General features: G+C 58.1%; 1 protein-coding gene across 1 annotated transcript in view; it reads left to right on the forward strand.

The window, feature by feature from the left end:
- Positions 1-2,733, forward strand: part of LOC113490702 — a 4,703-nt gene extending 1,970 nt beyond the window's left edge. The window contains exons 6-7 of the mRNA XM_026867273.1: positions 192-269; positions 2,647-2,733. Of these exons, the coding sequence (XP_026723074.1) occupies positions 192-269; positions 2,647-2,733 (165 nt within the window). The remainder of the gene's footprint in view (positions 1-191; positions 270-2,646) is intronic.
- The last annotated feature ends 15,511 nt before the right edge of the window (positions 2,734-18,244 follow it).

Below are 18,244 nucleotides of genomic sequence, written 5' to 3' on the forward strand. Positions count from 1 at the left end.
GGCTGAGCGAGGGGCGGGGCCAGCACCCCATTGGCACTGAGCGGAGGGGCGGGGCCAGCACCCCATTGGCACTGAGCGGAGGGGCGGGGCCAGCACCCCATTGGCACTGAGCGGAGGGGCGGGGCCAGCACCCCATTGGCACTGAGCGGAGGGGCGGGGCCAGCAGCCCCTCTGGCTGTTCCCGCCCCCAGCCGACCATCCGCAGGCCCCAGATGGCGGTTCCACCTCCGCCGCCGCCAGGCAGAAACGCGCGCTGTGACCCGCGTTCGGTCAGACAAAGCGTTTGTGGATAAAAACGGGCTGGGACAGAGCCCGTGCACACTCTGCAATCCCGACGCCGGGCACTGGCCGGGACTGGGGGCAGAGGCCGGCAGGCGCCCTGCAGGAAGGGCCGGGGGTGCCGTTGCCAGTGGTTTCAGGAGCAGCCAGACAGGCCCTGGCATCCCCGAGGCCCCACCACAGCCTGGGGTTGGTGTTTTGGGGAGGGGCTGCAGGTTCTGGCACCTCCAGGACGGCTGACAGCCTCTTCAGCAACCGCCTCCGCTTGTACATCGACAGCACCGACCAGGATGGGGGACACAGGGACACCCAGGGGGGGCCGTGGGGACACCCCCACACATCCCCCAAGGTCTCCTGGAGGTCCCCAAATTGTCACCCTCGGCATGGGATTAGACATGAGAACACCAAGGCGGCTCCTGGGGACATCCCCATCCATGAGGTGTTCCCCATGCTGACACACCCCCCATGACTTTGAGGGCACACAGGAGACCCCAAGGTGGCTCTTGGGGACATCCCCAGCCCTGGGGTGCCCCCACTTTGATGCCCCACAACTGAGAGGGACCAGGGTGGTTGCAGAGTGGCTGTGGTGATGTCTGCATCCCTGGAGTGTCCCCAACATTGACTCCTGTCACCTTACAGGGTAATTTGGCAGAAAATAAACCCCCTCATGTCCCAGTTTATCCTCAGGTGTCAGCGGGGCTGGAGGCGGCGACGTTTAGATTCTGAGCGATGCCAGCTTGTCCCTGTCAGCCTGGTCGTGCTCAGCTTCCTGAACTGTGAGGATCAGGTCTGCACCAGCAGCACACTGCACTGGCAGCTTAGTCATGCTCCCTGGGCTCACAGGGCCAGACTTAGAGAGTTTGGTGGGACCCAGGGAGAAACTTTTACAGCCAATTAACCAATAGTGCGGTTTATTAAAGCAACAGAAGTACAGGTTCTTATGGACTGACGGTGATAAATAGACTGTCTGCAAAAGCACGTGCAGATACTGAGGTTATAAATACAGCACACAAAATTCAAAATCAACTCTACAGTGAGAGATACCTAAATTTTCCGAGCAAGCACTTGGAATAACCCGTATCTTACCCAAAGGCGTCCCTATGGGTGGGAAGGGGGGTTCAGCCCTTCGACTGGTGCCAGAAGCCAGAGGCAAGGTATTCCCTGACGTGTTCCCGATGAGATCTTCCCCCAGCATCCCCCCTGAGCGCCGACTGTGAGCAGCAGCGAGTCCTGTCCTGACTGCGGGGAGCTGCTCTGGCTGCAGAAGGGCATCTGGCAGGGCTGGGGGGGACGGTGCGCTCCCTGCACTTCCCACTCACGGTGTGTCTTGGGTTCCCAGAGTCCTCTGAGTGACCAGGCTGGCACCCCTGCCTGCCTGCGCGTTGAAGGTAATTCTGATATCCCACAAGTCTGGCAGCCTCCTGGGGCACTGTGGCTCCCGTTTGCCTTCCTGCCCCCGCACCAGTCCAGCCCCACTACCCCATGTACCCCCTCCAGCCCAGCTGTGCCAGCACCACATGGTGCAGGGTACATTCAGGAGTAAGTAACAGCCCTTGAAATGATCTGCACAGCAGAAGAAATGAAGAAATAAGGAGGGTTCCTAAGCTTGCTTTCACGGTTCTTGCCAGTTTGGCTCTTTATCTTTTATGAGGCAATCATGGATCAAAGAAATAGTCTGTATAAGAAGAAAGACATAGTCTGGGTTTCTTCCCAAAGCCTTGACCTTTGTGCTAACAAGGTAGCTCTGGCCCAGGCAATAATTTCCTTCCAGGTGCTTGATGGAAACTCAAGGCTGGCCCTGTAGACAAAGCTGCCTGGCTAAAGGCACTGCTGTCCTTCAAAATGACCTTTCTGTGTAGGTGACAGGAGGGACTGGGCTCCAGCACGGACAAGGTCTGTCAGCGCTGCTGCTGCTGGCACGACCAGGGTGCAAGGACATCCCCCCCGAGGACCCCCAGGCCCTCGCGCCCTTCTCTTCCTGCCAAATCAGTGGCTGCTGTGCACTGGCAGAGCAGAGGCTCCCCGGGACCCCAAGAGGATGGCGGGGCTTGGTCCCAGAGCCGGGGGAGCTGCTGGTGTCCTGGTTCGGCTAGGATAGGGTTAGGTTTCCCCAGCAGAGAGAGAGAGGGAAGGGATCTCCAGCCGGGTTATTCATACCATGCTGACGTCAGGTCCAGGGGTGGAACCTTTGCTTGCTCTTTGGCAGGCTCGGTGGGGAACCTTTCTTTCCGTAAAGCAGCTAGCGGTATTTCTCTGCATATCGTTTGTCTTGTTCACTGTTATTGCTGTTTATTGTTGTTACCATTGATACTGTTGTTGTTCAGATTGTTCTATCACTCTGTTGTATTAAATTTCTTGTTATTTTAGCCCGGGTCTGTGTCTAACTTCCGGCCCAACCGGCGCGGGTGGGGGAGGGGCAACGGCAACGTGCTCTCCAATCCCAGCAAGGCTTAAACCTGCACATTATTAATTGGCGCACCAACGTGGGGCTCGGAATAAGAATAAAAAGGGACAGACCCTGACCAGAGTGTGATAGAGCAATCTGTTGGGTGTAATTTTTTTTTTGTTGTTTGTATTTGTTTGATAAGAAAATGTTTGCGATGCTGGCCCACATGTTTGTGTGGTGCGGTTGGATTACTCCTTATATCCAGTTTATGATCCATGTGGTGGTGTTTGTTATGGGTGGAAAATGTGTAAAGGTTCTTATGTTGTTACACGGGCTATTGAAGGCGTATGCTGCCTTTGTATCTCTGTGCGTGGGGGTGGGCTGGTACCTGTTTGCCGTTTGGGCTTTTGTTAGGGGTCTCACCCCCTCTGTGTGTGAGCCAGGGGAAGAGATCCTCTCGGCTTTGGGGCGGTTCAGATCTCCTTGGAGCCTGCAAGCCAGCATGATTGTGGCACAGTGCCTTCTGAATGGCTGCCTGATTTTGGTTTTGAGCTATGTGACACTTCTCTAACAATAGCAGTGCCTAGAAACCTGCCCTGAGGCCAGATAATAGTGAGTGGCAAGGGGTGTGGGAAGAGATGGGCAAAGGCCTGAGTCGGTGGGCACCTCCAATGCTCTGGAATTTCACTCCTGAGCAAATGCAGAGCCCTGATAAGCTGATGGAGTGCTTAGAAAGGGTGTGCTACCAAACCGGCAACACCCAGGAGACACAAATCGCTGCAATGTGTTGGGGACTTGACCATGCGTACCGTGTCCTCTTTAACACCACCCCCTGCCCTCAAAGGGAAGAAAAGGCCACACAAACAATATCTGAACCGGGGGCACAGGCAGAGCCAGTGTCAGTCGCCTCCACCAGCACAGACTGAGCCAGAGAGCCAGGCAGTGCCAGTGTCAGTCGCCCCGATACAGAAAACCAAATACACCAGAAAGTCAGCTCGCGGAGTGAGGGATGGGGAAGAGTCAGGCCCAGCATGGGAACAGGAGGAAGGACCAGAGGTGATCGTCCAATCTCTGTCCCTGACTGAGCTGCGAGATATGCGGAGAGATTTCAGCCGCCTGGGAGGCGAGCAGATTTGCACCTGGCTGCTCCGATGCTGGGACAATTGAGCCAGTGCTTTTGAGATGGAGGGGAGAGAGGCCAAACAGCTGGGATCTTTGGCCAAGGATGCTGGCATTGATAGGGAAATAGGGAAACAGGCTCAAACCCTCAGCCTTTGGAAGCGACTCCTGCTCGGTGTAAGGGAGAGGTACCCCTACAGGGATGACATCCTATGTCAGCTGGGCAAATGGACCAGCATTGAGAAAGGCATCCAGAGCCTCAGGGGACTGGCTGTGTTGGAGATGATCTATGGTGATCTGAATGATGAGCCGTCACCCATGGACCCAGATCAGGCCCCTCGCACACACCTGATGTGGCGAAAGTTCCTGAAGTGCGCACCAGAAGCACACTCGAAAGCATTGGCAATAGTGTCCTGGTGGACAGACACCCTCACTCTGACAGTGGATGGAGTGGTTGGCAAGCTCCAGCAATATGAGGGAAATCTCCCCTCATCTCAACATTCCCTGGTCTCAGCTGTGGAGGAACTGTCTCAGAGGCTCCAGAAAATGGAAGAGGACATGTCCTACGTTCTACCTGCACGGGCTGATGTCTCAGCCATTAGAAGTAAACGTTTCCCCACCCAAGAGAAAGGCAGCAGAAGGTACACACCACGAGGCACCCTGTGGTTTTTCCTCCGCGACCATGGAGAAAACATGAGGAGGTGGGATGGACAGCCCACTGCCGCCCTAGCTGCACGAGTAGAGCAGCTGAAAGGGAAGACCATCACAAAAGGGGAGTCCTCCAAGAGGAGCGCAGCTCCAGTGTCCAGTCAGAAATCTCCCCCGGCAGAATAGAATGGTGAACGTTGTGTCTGACCCTCTTGAGGGGACCAGTAAATCATTCTTACAAGAAGTGAGTGATGATGAGCAGGATTAGAGGGGCCCTACCTCCAGCCAGGTGGAGGAAAGGGATAATGGGATTTACTGGACAGTGTGGATCCGATGGCCTGGCACGTCAGACCCGCAAGAGTATAAGGCTTTGGTGGACACTGGCGCACAGTGCACCCTGATGCCATCGAGCTACAGTGGGGTTGAATCCATCTGCATCTCCGGAGTGACAGGGGGATCCCAACAGCTGACCCTACTGGGAGCTGAAGTTAGCCTGACTGGGAAGGACTGGCATAAGCACCCCATTGTGACTGGCCCAGACGCCCCGTGCATCCTGGGCATAGACTATCTCAGCAGAGGGTACTTCAGAGACCCAAAAGGGTACCGGTGGGCTTTTGGTGTAGCTGCCCTGGAGGAGGTTGAACAGTTGTCCACCTTACCCGGCCTCTCAGAGGATCCCTCAGTGATGGGGCGGCTTAACGTTGAGGAGCAGCGAGTGCCGATTGCTCCCAGGATGGTGCAGCAGTGGCAGTACCGCACCAACCGAGATTCCCTGGTCTCCATCCATCAGCTGATCCATCAACTAGAAAGCCAGAAGGTGATCAGCAAAACTCATTCCCCCTTCAACAGCCCTGTATGGCCAGTGAGAAAGCCTAATGGTGAATGGAGGCTAACTGTGGACTACCGTGGCCTGAATGAAGTGACGCCGGCAATGAGTGCTGCAGTGCTGGACATGCTGGAGCTCCAGTATGAACTGGAGTCGAAGGCAGCCAAGTGGTACGCCACGATTGACATTGCTAACGCGTTCTTCTCCATTCCGATAGCGCCAGAGTGCAGGCCACAGTTTGCATTCACTTGGAGAGGCCTCCTGTACACCTGGAATCGATTACCCCAGGGGTGGAACCACAGCTCCAGCATTTGCCATGGACTGGTCCATACTGCACTGGAGGAAGGTGGGGCTCCAGAACACCTGCAGTACATTGGTGACATCATTGTATGGGGGGACACAGCCAAGGAAGTCTTTGAGAAAGGGAAGAAGATCATTGAAATCCTCCTGAAGGCCGGCTTTGCCATTAAGGAAAAGAAAGTCAAGGGGCCTGCAAGGGAAATTCAATTCCTAGGGATAAAATGGCAAGATGGGCGTCGCCACATCCCAGTGGAGGTGATAAAAAAGATAACAGCCATGGCCCCACCAACCTCTAAAGAGAAGACTCAGGCTTTCCTGGGCGCTGTGGAGTTCTGGAGGATGCACATCCCGAACTACAGCCTGATTGTGAGCCCTCTCTACCACGTAACCCGTAAGAAGAAGGATTTTGAATGGGGCCCTGAGCAACAACAATCCTTTGAACAGATTAAACGGGAGATTGCCCAAGCAGTAGCCCTTGGGCCAGTCCGGGAAGGGCAGGAGGTTAAGAACATGCTCTACACCGCAGCCAGGGAGAATGGCCCTACCTGGAGCCTTTGGCAGAGAGCCCCTGGGGAGACCCGAGGCCGACCTCTGGGCTTTTGTAACCGGGGATACAAAGGCTCTGTGAAGCTAATTACACACCAACTGAGAAGGAGATACTGGCAGTGTACGAAGGAGTTCGGGCTGCCTCAGAAGTGGTCGGCACTGAAACACAGCTCCTCCTGGCACCCCGACTGCCAGTGCTGGGGTGGATGTTCAAAGGAAAGGCCTCCTCCACGCATCATGCAACCGATGCCACGTGGAGTAAATGGGTTGCCTTGATAACACAACGGGCTCAAATAGGGAACCCCAGCCACCCAGGGATACTAGAGGTGATCACGGACTGGCCAGAGAGCAAAGATTCCGAGATGTCACCAGAACAGGAGGTGACATGTGCTAAGGAGGTCCCACCATATAACGCGCTGCCGGATGAGGAGAAGCGATATGCCCTGACACTGATGGGTCTTGTCGCATTGTGGGAAAACATCGACGCTGGAAGGCTGCTGTGTGGAGTCCCACACGACGGGTCACTGAAGCTGCTGAGGGACAGGGTGAATCGAGCCAGTTCTCAGAGGTGAAAGCCATCCAGCTTGCTTCGGATATTGGTGAGCGGGAAAAGTGGCCGAGGCTCTACCTCTACACCGACTCGTGGGCAGTGGCGAATACCCTGTGGAAATGGCTGCAGCAATGGAAACAGAACAACTGGCAACGCAAGGGTAAAACCGTCTGGGCTGCTGAAGTATGGCAGGACATTGCAGCCCGTGTGGAGAACCTCGTTGTGAAGGTGCGCTATGTGGATGCCCATGTACCCAAGAGTCGGGCCACTGATGAGCATCGACACAACCAGCAGGCAGACCAAGCTGCTAAGTTTAGAGTGGCTCAGGTGGACTTGGACTGGCAGCGCAAAGGTGAACTGTTCATAGCCCAGTGGGCCCATGAGACCTCGGGCCACCAAGGTAGGGATGCAACATACAGGTGGGCTTGAGATCGAGGGGTGGACCTTACTATTGACACCATTGCAGAGATCATCCACGGATGTGAGACATGTGCTACAATCAAACACGCCAAGCGGGTGAAGCCCCAGCAAAATGGAGAGCGATGGCTGAAATATAGATATGGAGAGGCCTGGCAGACCGACTACATCACACTGCCACAGACCCGCCGCAGGAAGCGCCACGTGCTCACAATGGTGGAAGTAACCACTGGGTGGCTGGAAGCTTACCTAGCGCCCCACGTCACCGCCCAGAACACCATCCTGGGCCTTGAGACTCAAGTCCTGTGGCAACACGGCACCCCAGAGAATTGAGTCAGACAACGGGACCCACTTCCAAAACACCTCATAAATGCCTGAGCAGAAGAACACGGCATCGAGTGGGTCTACCATATCCCCTACCACGCACCAGCCTCTGGGAAGATCGAGTGCTACAATGGACTGTTAAAAACCACATTGAAAGCGTTGGGAGGTGGCGCCTTCAAAGACTGGGACACACATCTAGCAAAGGCCACCTGGCTCGTCAACACAAGATGATCTGCCAGTCCAGCTGGCCCGGCTCAGTCGAGACCTCCCCATGCCGTGGATGGGGATAAAGTCCCTGTGGTGTGCATGAGGAATATATTGGGAAAAACGGTCTGGTTTAGTCCTGTGCCAGGCAAAGGTAAAGGCAAACCCATCCACGGGATTGCTTTTGCCCAAGGACCTGGGTGCACCTGGTGGGTGATGCAGGACAATGGAGAGGTCCGATGTGTACCACAGGGGGACTTGATTCTGGGTGAGAACATGCCATAAATTATGCTGTGCCTGTGTAAATTATTACTTTGTTCATGTTAACTGCTAAATGGCAGATGGACATGACGCAGATGGTATAAAGGGGTGGATTATGTCCTGGTTCAATTAGGATAGGGTCAAGTTTCCCCATCAGAGAGAGAGGGGGAAGGGATCTCCAGCCAGGTTATTCATACCATGCTGACGTCAGGTCCAGGGGTGGAACCTTTGCTTGCTCTTTGGCAGGCTCGGTGGGGAACCTTTCTTTCTGTAAACCGGCTAGCGGTATTTCTCTGTATATCATTTGTCTTGTTCACTGTTATTGCTGTTTATTGTTGTTACCATTGATACTGTTGTTTAGATTGTTCTATCACTCTGCTGTATTAAATTTCTTGTTATTTTAGCTGGGGTCTGTGCCTAACTTCCAGCCTGACCGGCGCAGGTTGGGGAGGGGCAACGGCAACGTGCTCTCCAATCCCAGCAAGGCTTAAACCTGCACAGCTGGCCAGGGCCTGGCCCACACTGGCCCCGCTGCCTGGCCAACGGCACCGGGCAGGGCCAGAGGAGCCCAGCTGCCGAAGGGGCCGGCAGCCTAGCCCCAGTAGCCCAGAGGGGGTGCAGCAGAGCACAGGGACACAGCTCTTCCCTCTGCACAGGGAAACTTCTCCCCGGGCTCCTGGGCAAGGCTGGGCAAGGCAGCAGCATGCCAGAGGTGGTGGGCAGTTGGGAACACTGGGACAAAGGCTGACTCAGCAGCCTGGAGGTGTATGGGGCCTTTTCATGCCCTGGTGTGTCTCAGGAAGGGAAGGTTGGGCTACAGCTTCCCTCCTCCTCCCCTCTGGGTCCTGTGGTCCAGCAGCGCTGCCGGGGCACTGGTGCAAGGACACGCACTGGGCAGCTCTCTAGGCTATCCCAATTTCTCCAGTGTCTGCCATTTCCCCTTGGCCCTCTGCCCCCTAAAGAAAAAGACTCACACAGGAGGTGAACAAACATGGCTTTATTCTGGGGAGAGCCCAAAGAAGGGGTAAACTTGTTGCACAGGCTGAGGACTGAGCTGTCCTGTGCACAGCAGGAGGGGCCAGGGCTGACACTGTCGGCTCAGCACACTCGGAGTGTTCCCTGTGTGAAGGACACCATGGGACTGGGCTGATTGTTCCAGCTTTCTTCACGTCCAGCCCCAGGAGACCTTCTCCTAGTTGCTGGGCAACATGCAGCACAGCATTATCAAGGACCATTGTGATGTCAGCTGCGTCCTTGGTGTTCCCAGGATCAGCAAGGTCTGAGCTGCCAGGGAATGGACTGAGGCGTCAGCGTCGTCCACCAAGGGCTGGAGGGCTGCCGTAGAGAGAGAGAGCATTGGTGAAACCCCGCTGGCTGCAGAGCCCCTCCCAGGCCAGCCCCATCTGCCTCTTTCTCTGGGCAGGGGGAGCAGGGGGGAGCAAAGGGTCAGCTGGAAGCTGCTGCTCAGGAATGCCCCAGACTCCTCGGACACGTTCCTCTGCCCCTGCAGCGCTTCCCCAGCGCAGGGCCAGGCACGGCCCCACCTGCCCGGACTCCGTCCCTGCCCCCCAGCCCCAGCCAGCCCAGCATGGCCCCTACTCACCATTGCACATCTCCTGCAGCTTCTCCCCACCATGGTCCCTGCAGAGCCGTGCACCAAGCCCTGGGCATAGAGCTCCCATCAGAGCTGCCGCCCTCCTGCCCCTCCACAGGGCTGACCCCAGCAAAGGAGAGTTCCTCGGGGGGGTGGCACTGAGTGAGGTCCCCAGCAAGCCCACCCACGCGGGCAGGAGGGGGGAGGGAGGCCAAGGCCCCGCTCGGGGCAGCCGGAGCTCTGGCAGCCCCGGGGCTGCTCCTCACTGCCAGGGTGATGGCGGGGGCTGGGGCTGGGCTGCCACAAGAGGCACCCCGGGGGCTGGGGCTCACCGATAAACCTGACGGCCTCTCTTCTCACGGCAGCCTGAGCATCCTTCAGGTATGGCAGGCTGTGACGCAGATATTCTTCCATCCTCTTCCTGTCCTGCACCAGCTGGGGAGAGCACAAGGTCATGGGCCAGCACAGGCCATGCCCAGTCAGTCAGATCCCTCTTCCCACATCACCCCCCTTCTTCCCCAGGCCATCCATCTCTTCCAGCCAGGAGCCCTGCGGGGCTGAGGTTCAGAGATTGCCACAGGCAGAGGGGGCCCAGAGGTGCTGAGATCCCTCCCTCCTGCTGCCAGGGCCCAGTTGGGCCCAGGTCTCCTTCAGCACCCAGGGGTGGGAAAGGAGAGGGGCCCGGAGGAGAGCCCCTGGGGGTCCGTGCTGGAGGGAAGGGAAAGAGGATGCAGCTCCAGGTTCTGGGCTCTGGGCTGGAGCAAGACCAGCGAGGCAGAGCTGCAGAGCCCTCCCCACGGGCACACGGGGCATCTCTTGTCCAGCCTGAGCCCTGGGACCTGGGGGTTGTCCTCACCAAGGTCTCTCCAATCCTCCATGTCTGCTTGGTCTCAGCCAGTTGCTTGAGCTTTTGCATCTTCAGGAAGTCTGCGCAGGTGAGCAGAGCTTCCTCAGAGGCCTGCGAAGCAACAGAAGCTGGGTGATGGCACCGCAGCTCAGGGAAGGAGACCTGTCATCCCCTTCCTCTTGGCAAGGCTGCAAGCTGTCCCCAGCTTGTCATGGGAAGAGGCAGCTGGGTTCAGAGTCCGAACTGGGTGAGCTTCCCAAGGCACGGACACAGGGCAACCACCACCTCAGGTATCGCATGCTGCCAGCCAGCATAACAGAGATCCCCATGAGCTGCTGAGCTGTGCTAGGGCTGGGGCAGAGCGAAGGGCACGGAAGGTGTGTGCCCATGGCTGCAGGTGCTAAGAGCAGCAGCCCCAAAGACACAGGGGCAGGAGGGAGCCAGCAGCACCTCCCGTGGGCATCCCCCAGCAGGACCCTTGGTTCCCCAGCCAGGGCTGCCCCAGCTCCTTTAGGCTGAGGCTCCAGATGAGTTGACCCTGGGATGCCTGGCCAGTATTTCTCTGACTACATCTCCCTTCCCACCACTCTCCCCACCTGAGGCTGGGCAACAACCTGGCTCCCCACTCCTTGCCCCCTCTACACAGACTGAGTGCCCTGGCCGGACACAGGCTGATCTCTGTGAGCAGGGCTGCCACCCTGCTCTTAGAGAGCTGCCCGAAACCTCTGGGGCTCCCTTGGACGCAGCCCTTGGGGGACAGGCACTGGGGCTGGCCTCTGACACCTGCAGGGACAGCTGGGAAGCCTGCAAGAACTTGCATGTTTGCTGGCCACAGGCTGCTGCCCAGCCTTGGTGGACTGAGGTCTGGGCAGGTCTGGGCAATGTCCATGGCAGCTTCTCCTCCCCTGCTCATTCTGGGGCTGCAGGGACTCTTCCTTCCTCGGGGCGGTGCTGGAGGAGGGCTGAATGGGGGAGCAGGACTGGGAGGGGACGCCAGCACCCCATCCACCTCTTCAGCAGGACGCTCGGGAGGAGGAGGAAGGCAGTGGTGGGCCCGGGGCAGGGAAAGAGGGGAGCTCTGCCCTGTCCTCAGTGACATGGGCAGGGGGACCCTGGGGTTACACACATTCCCAGAGCCTGACTGCCAGCAGCCCTCGCCCCTCTTTCCCAGGCCACTGCTGTGGCATCAGCACACCCTGCCCATGTCACTGTTCAGATTTGAAATCCGTACCTCGGCCACACTCTCAGCCTCATCATTCATACGGAAGAAGAGCGGGACCAGGGCCCTCCGGATTTTCTTCTTCATCCGTCTCTTGTCTCTCCACCCCACAGTCTCCACCACATCTCTGAAGAGGCAGATGGAGAGCTCTCTCAGCTGGCTGGACTCCTGGTAGGAAGGAAGATGGGGGGACTTCAGCAACAGCCTCTCCCTGGCCCATGGTGATCAGGGCGTTGGCGTGGTCGGCAGAGAGGAGCCATGGGCCACATCTGCAGCTGCGGCTGAATGGCCCCAGGCAGAGGCCATGCAGGGGGTTTCCATGGGGGGTGCGGTGCCTCCCGGTGCTCTCCCAGCCCTCCAGCATTCCCCACCAGCCCTGTCAGCCCTGTGCTCTGTAGGGATGGGCTGCAGCCCAGACCAGGCTGGCCCTCAGCAACGCCTCCGGGGCTCACACTGCTGGCTCAGCCTTGGCCCTGCCACGGTGCCCAAAGAGAGCGTCTGGTCCTGACCCACAGCAGCCGGGAGAGCCCTCGGGGCTCTGAAAGCAGCTCTGGGGCTGCTGGTGCTTTGCACTGGGGCTGGGCTGGGCCCCAGCACAGCAGGCTCAGGCCACCCAGAGGCATTAACCTGGCAAGGAGAAGCCGTGCTGGGCTGCAGAGCCCAGAGTCATCCCACGAGAGCCCAGGGCTGTGAGGAGGCAAGCAGCCCTGCCCAAGTGCTGCCCGCAGGGCTGGGCTGGAGGGTAGCTGTCCTTGCAGGGTGCCCATCTACAGGGCTCCAGCTCCCACAGCAGACTTACGTGGTCAATGAGGGGCAGGAGCTTCTCCGCCAGTTGCAGAGTGATGTGGTTGGCCTTTGTACTCTTTGCCCAGCTCAACAGGCTTCTCAAGACAAGCAAGGCATTCATCTTGACCTCCGTGTCACAAGTGTTCAGGACGCTCAGGGTGTCTACTTTCTCCGGGCAGATGGGCTGCTGGGTGAGCTTGCACTGGACCTCGGTCTCCTGCAGAAGACACGCAGTGACAGCTCTAACTGCAAAGACGCTGATGTTGCACTGCCAAAGCCCGTGGCTGGAACATGGGGTGCGGCTCAGGCACTGGCCAGGCCACAAGACACCAATGGAGACTGCACCCCGGCTGCCAGGCCAAGGCCAGGGCCCGGGGGACTCAGCTCCTGCTGCTGACATGGGCACCACACGCCTCCCTGGGCCAGCATGGCCTGCACTTCACACCCTGCAGACCCTCCTGGGGTCTCAGGCCTTGCAGCCAGCACAGACTCTGCTGTAGCTAAGCACCTGCCCCAGCCCCAGCCCTTGCTTGGACTCTGGCTTCTGCCCCAGCCCTGACTGCAGCCCCTCTCTGCCCCTGCCCTGGTCTGGGAGCAGCCCCTGACCTAACTCTTGCCCCTGCCCCAGGTTTCCAGTCTGCAGAGCAGGGCAGGGGGAGGCAGGCAGCAGGGAAGCAGAGGGCTGCCTGGGCAGGGGCAGGCTTTGTGTTTGTTCCCCGGGGGCCCAGCAGTATGGGGCAGCCCCGCCGGGCTGGCACAGGGGGCTGGTGCTGGGCAGGTCCCTGTGGGCCCGAAGGGGCTGTGTCCCAGAGCCCTGGGGAAGGTGGCTCACGGGGGGCAGACAGGAGGGGCTGCATTTCTTTTCCTGGGGAGGCAGGAGCCCTAAAGGTGAGCAAGCCCTGCTCTGGTCACTCACTGTTAAGGGAAGGATGTGCCCGTCCTCTTGCATGAAGTATAACGGCCCCTGGCGTACTTGGTCCTGGATCACATCAAGCAGCAACCTGAATATCGTCCCCGAAGTGCTGGGCAGGGAGACAATCAGCTCCCACATGGCCAGGGCGGTGCTGCAAGCCAGAGCGTGCTGTTACCGGGGCTGCCTCGGCCACCATGCTGTGCCTGAGATATGGAGCCTGGCCCCGGGGCCAATGGGGCTGGTACCTGTCACACGGTGTGTCGACCTTTAGCAGGCCCATGACCACCTTCTTGGGGCAATTCTCAGTCAGCAGGAGAAGCAGTGATTTCAGGCTGCTCCAGGCTGTCGCCACACGGATGGACCCCATGATTCTGTGGATGCACCGCAAGATCTTTTGTGTCTGGAAGGGACGAGGGTGAGGATGGTGATGCCACTGGAGTGTCACCTTCTCCTCCACTGCCACTGAAGCTGCTGCCCTTCCTATCCCTCTCTGCTGGCTTGAAATTGCTTCAGGTGCTTGAGACACCTGGGATTGGAAGGGAGGGGAGGGAGGGGAGAGAGGGGAGGGAGAGAAAATGCCCGAAAAGGCTGCTGGGCTGGGCAATCCAGCTACAGGCTGCTTACATCCATCAGCCAGGAGAGAGGGTCTCTCATGGCCATGTCAAGCACGCTGCAGGCCACCTCCTTGTCATAGACGCTGGAGTCTCTCATGGCATCGATGGCTGTAAGAACCACGTCTGTCCTTTCAGATGGCCAGAGGCATTTTCCAAACACCTGCGGGAAGAAGGAAAAGAGGGAAGACACATCCCACTGAGTGCCCTGATGGTGCTGCTTAGCTGAGCTGTGCAGCAGCTCTGGTGGGAGATGCCCGGCAGCACTGGCAGCAGTGCCCACAGGAGAGCTGGGAGTGGGGCCTGCAGTCACTGAGGGCAGAGGATGAGAGCAGAGGGCTCTCAGGGTGAGGGAGGAGGGCTGGGGCCATGGGCACAGCATGCTGGCCTGACACAGAACCAGGACTCGCTGGTGGTCAAGAGGGCTGGAGCTGCTGCTGGGACACTGCAGTGCTGCCCTCGGGCAGCTTTCGCTCAGGGGCAGCAGGAACCCTCTCACCAGGGAGAGCGAGGCCACGCCAGTCCCACTGATTCTGGGTCCCCGCTGATGCCCTGGACAAGAGTCCCATCAAGGGAGAGCTCATTACCAGAGCGATCTCACTGGGGTCCACACATGAGGAAAGCCAGGAGGCGGTCTCAGCTTCCCATTTCCATTGAAGCTGCGGATGCTCTGCATTATCTTCTAACAGCCACCTGCCTAAACAGGGGGGAAGGAAACACAGAACAGTTGGTAGGACAGAGGATCTTTGCCAACAAGCTTACCCAGTGGTGAAAAGAGCTTTAACAGAGGAAAGGCTGAGGAGGGAGGTTACAAGCTACAGCCAAGGAAAGGAAGTGGTGGACAGGGGTGTAAAGCAAAGGGTGAAGGATGATGGGAGCCAGAGGGACTTCAAGAACCAGGGAGAGGCATTAGATGCACCTGCCTCACGTGTAACTCAAACACAGCTGGAATAACTCAGATGTGGCAGATGGCTCGCATGGCTGGAGTGCTGTGGTGGGTGGCTACAAGGTCTTCTGGAGAGATGAGGAAGATGAGGAGAGGGGATTGCCTCCCATGGGAAGGAGCAGCTTGGATAGACAGGCCAATCAGCCATCTGGGAGAGAGCGTGTGGGTCAGAAGCAGAGGATTTCCTTGCAATATGGCAGGACACAAGCAGTTAAGGAGATTTACAGAGGGCATCAGGGAGACCTTTCTACAGGCACTGGAGGCAACAACCATCATGTTACACAGCTGAATCTGTTGTTCACTGATAAAAGGTTTTTTGGGACATGGGAATCAATGGTAGCTGTGGTTGTAGGGACCATGAAATCGTGGGGTTCTGACCCTGAGAGGAGTGAGGAAGGAGAGCAGCAGAAAACAGATCCTGGACTTCAGGTGAGCATTGAGGTTCTTCAGCTGGGCTCCTATGGGAAGCGGCTCTGAAGGGAGGTCAGGAAAGCTGACAGACTATCAATGGACAGCGACCTCAAAGCCCAAGATGGTCCACCTGCCGCTTGGGCAAAGGAGCAGATGTGTCAGGAGCCTGACCTGGCCAAGCTGGCAGCTTCTGGCAGAGCAGTGGGGAAGGACTGGCTCAGAGATTACAGAGAGCAGGCAGTCCATATATGAACTCACTGCAGGTGAGTGTCTGAGACTACTCAGTTTGCACCCAAGGGTGCTGAGGGAACTGACTAGTGCCCTTGCCAGGCGGCTATATTTCATCCTAAAAGGTCATGGAAATGAGGTCACAGCAGCTGGGGAAAGGCAGCTCTTGCACCCATCTTCAAAAATGTCTGAAGGACAACCCAGAAACCACAGGTCAGTCAACCTCACTTTGGTCCATCTTCAGGAAAGGCAGAAAGATACTACAGGGAGCTGCGGGCTGGTCAGCCTCACTTCAGGCCCTGGGAAATCATGGGGCAGGTCCTCCTGAAACACATTTCTGGACACATGAAGGAAAAGGTGACGAGAAACAGTCACCATGGGTTTACCAACAGTAAATCATTCCTGGCCAACCTAGCTGCCTTCTGTGACAAAATGATTTTCTTTCATTTGGGGAGGGGAAATTGCTTCTAAGGGCGCAGAGAAGCGGAGGAGCTCTGTGGGACTTTCTAGTCTGAAGGAGGACAGAAACTCCAGGATGGGCAACCATTGCAGCAGGAAGTTTTTCAGTCCCCTGGCAGCCAGGGCAGCTCTGGAACCACTGCTTCAAGGGGGGGGCAACAGCCCTGTGTGAGGTCTGTGAGGTACCTGCACTTTCAAAGCGGCACACACATGTCTGCAGCACAAGCACTGTCTGTTCCTCACCAGGTAAGAGTGAAGGGACCTCACAGAGGTGGGTGGCTGTCACCATACCCACATCCTCTCCTTTCTACACACACGGCACTGATGCTGGGCTGCGTGGACCCTGCAGTTGATGCAGCAGAGCTGCTCCCCTACTCTGGCATTGGGTTGCTTGTTCCTTCCTCCAGCTGAGGAAAATAAGATGAGGTGACACAGTGCTTGGCTTGGCTTGGCCTTGCTTTGGTCTCTCTGCGTGAAAGGACCCAACCTGTCATTTCTCTTACATTTTCGTTGCAGCATGAACTTGTAGAGGTGTTGAAGAGCACCTGCAGCTCCAGCGTGGATCTTCGGCTTGCTGGGAGCACAGCACAGGATGAGACATCCCACCAGCTTGCCCAGGTCCTGGATGTGGGAGAGAGGCAAATCGACATCGGCCTGTCAGCCCTGCACAGTCCCTGAGCGGCAGCAAGGCTTTGATGAGAAACAGGCCTTGGGAGAGAGATCAGAAACTGCTGAGTTGTGCCAAGGTGTCAGGGAAAAACAAGGGACAGCTGCCATCCTGAGCTGTGGGACAGTCCTGAACTGTGAGGAGTTACCACCGCTTGAACAGGGCCTGAGCGAGCAGGGGATTGGTCTGCACACCCCGTGTGTGATAGGAGAGAAGGTTGAGAGCTGTCTAATTGCTGATTTGCTAATTGTGAAGTAAGAACTTTGGCAAGAGCATAAGCGTGTACTATTGGACAAATAAATGGCTTTGCTGGATAGAACTCTCATGGAGTTGTGCAGGTCCGTTACTGTCCCGCAGCACCTGGGAGTACTGCTCTTCGTAAAGGTCAGGGCTGTCAGAGACACCGTCCTGGGGAGGGAGGAGGCACTGGCAGCAGGGCTACAGCGTGGCAGCGGGGGCCAAAGCCCTTAGCCCAGGACCTGGCACAGGGCCGGGTGCTGCTGCAGGCAGAGCTTTGCAGGATCTGCCCAGCCCGGCACCTGGCCAGGGTCAGAGGGCTGGGCAGGGGAGTGCCCCAGCCCCTGCGCGCTGCCAGCTCCTCTGCTCAGCACAGGGGCCCCTCTCCGCAGCCCCGCACCCAGCGAGCCACCGTGGCAAGGCGAGAGCAGAGCCTGAAGGAACACGGCGCAGCAGCAGGACGGGTCAGGAACAGCTGTCCCAGGCAGGAACAGCCTCCCCTGCAGCCCCGCTGCCTTTCCCTGCTCTCCAGCCCACAGCCTGGGCTCCGCTGCCTCAGGCCCAGGCTCCCTGGCCAGCTCCTGGGGCTTGGGCTCGGCAGATGCGGCCACAGCTCTGCCTGGCTGCCTCCCCTCCTGCTTTCTCCCTCCGTCCCAGGCTGCAGCTGAAGGATTTTGACCACTGTCCCTTTCAGCCCACGGGACAAGGGTGCTGCCATGAGGGCCGGAACCTGGTGTCTGCCCCCGTCTGCCCTCCCACCGCCACGAGGCACCCCTGCTCCTCAGCCCCACTCCCATCTCAGCCACACTGAGCCACCCTCCCTCTGCTCCTGCCCAGCCCTCCTTCTCCCCAGGGCACAGGGGGGCACTGCTGGCAGGGCAGCAGCAGCACATGCCCCAGGGCTGACGCCCAGGCATGTGGGGGGAGCGGGGAGGTGGCCGCAGGGGACGGACGTGCCGGAGCACCCTGCAGGCCCTGAACACCAGCGCTGCTGGGCAGCAGCCCAGGGCTGCCAGGCCAGGGCTCAGGCCATGCTCCAGGACAGCTCTGCCTTGGGCAGGCTGGGCAGCAGAGATGGCTCCTGCCAACCAGAAGAGGGGCCAGAGGGAAGCCCATAGGGGCAGGGGAGGAGACATCCTGCTCCAGATGGGGCCATGCCCAGTCCCCCCAGCCTGTGCCCAGGCTCTTCTCCGAGGGAGCCTGAACCACAGAGTGTCTCTCCTGGGACACAGGGAAGGGGCAACAGGGTGACCAGAGATTCTCTGGCCCTGAGGCTCCTTACCTGCTCAGAGAAAGAGCTGATCAATAATGCGATCAGAGAGCCCACGATGTTCACAGCATTCTCACATTTGTCCGCGCTCTGGATCTCAGTGAAGAGCAGCAGGACCTGTGAGAAGAAAAGCTGATGCTCTGCCCTGGGCTCTGGCATTCCAGGAGTGGCAGCTCTGCTAAGGGCCTGGCAGGGG

Source organism: Athene cunicularia, unplaced genomic scaffold, assembly GCF_003259725.1.
Source record: "Athene cunicularia isolate RWA unplaced genomic scaffold, athCun1 SCF_22, whole genome shotgun sequence".
Lineage (NCBI taxonomy): Eukaryota > Metazoa > Chordata > Aves > Strigiformes > Strigidae > Athene > Athene cunicularia.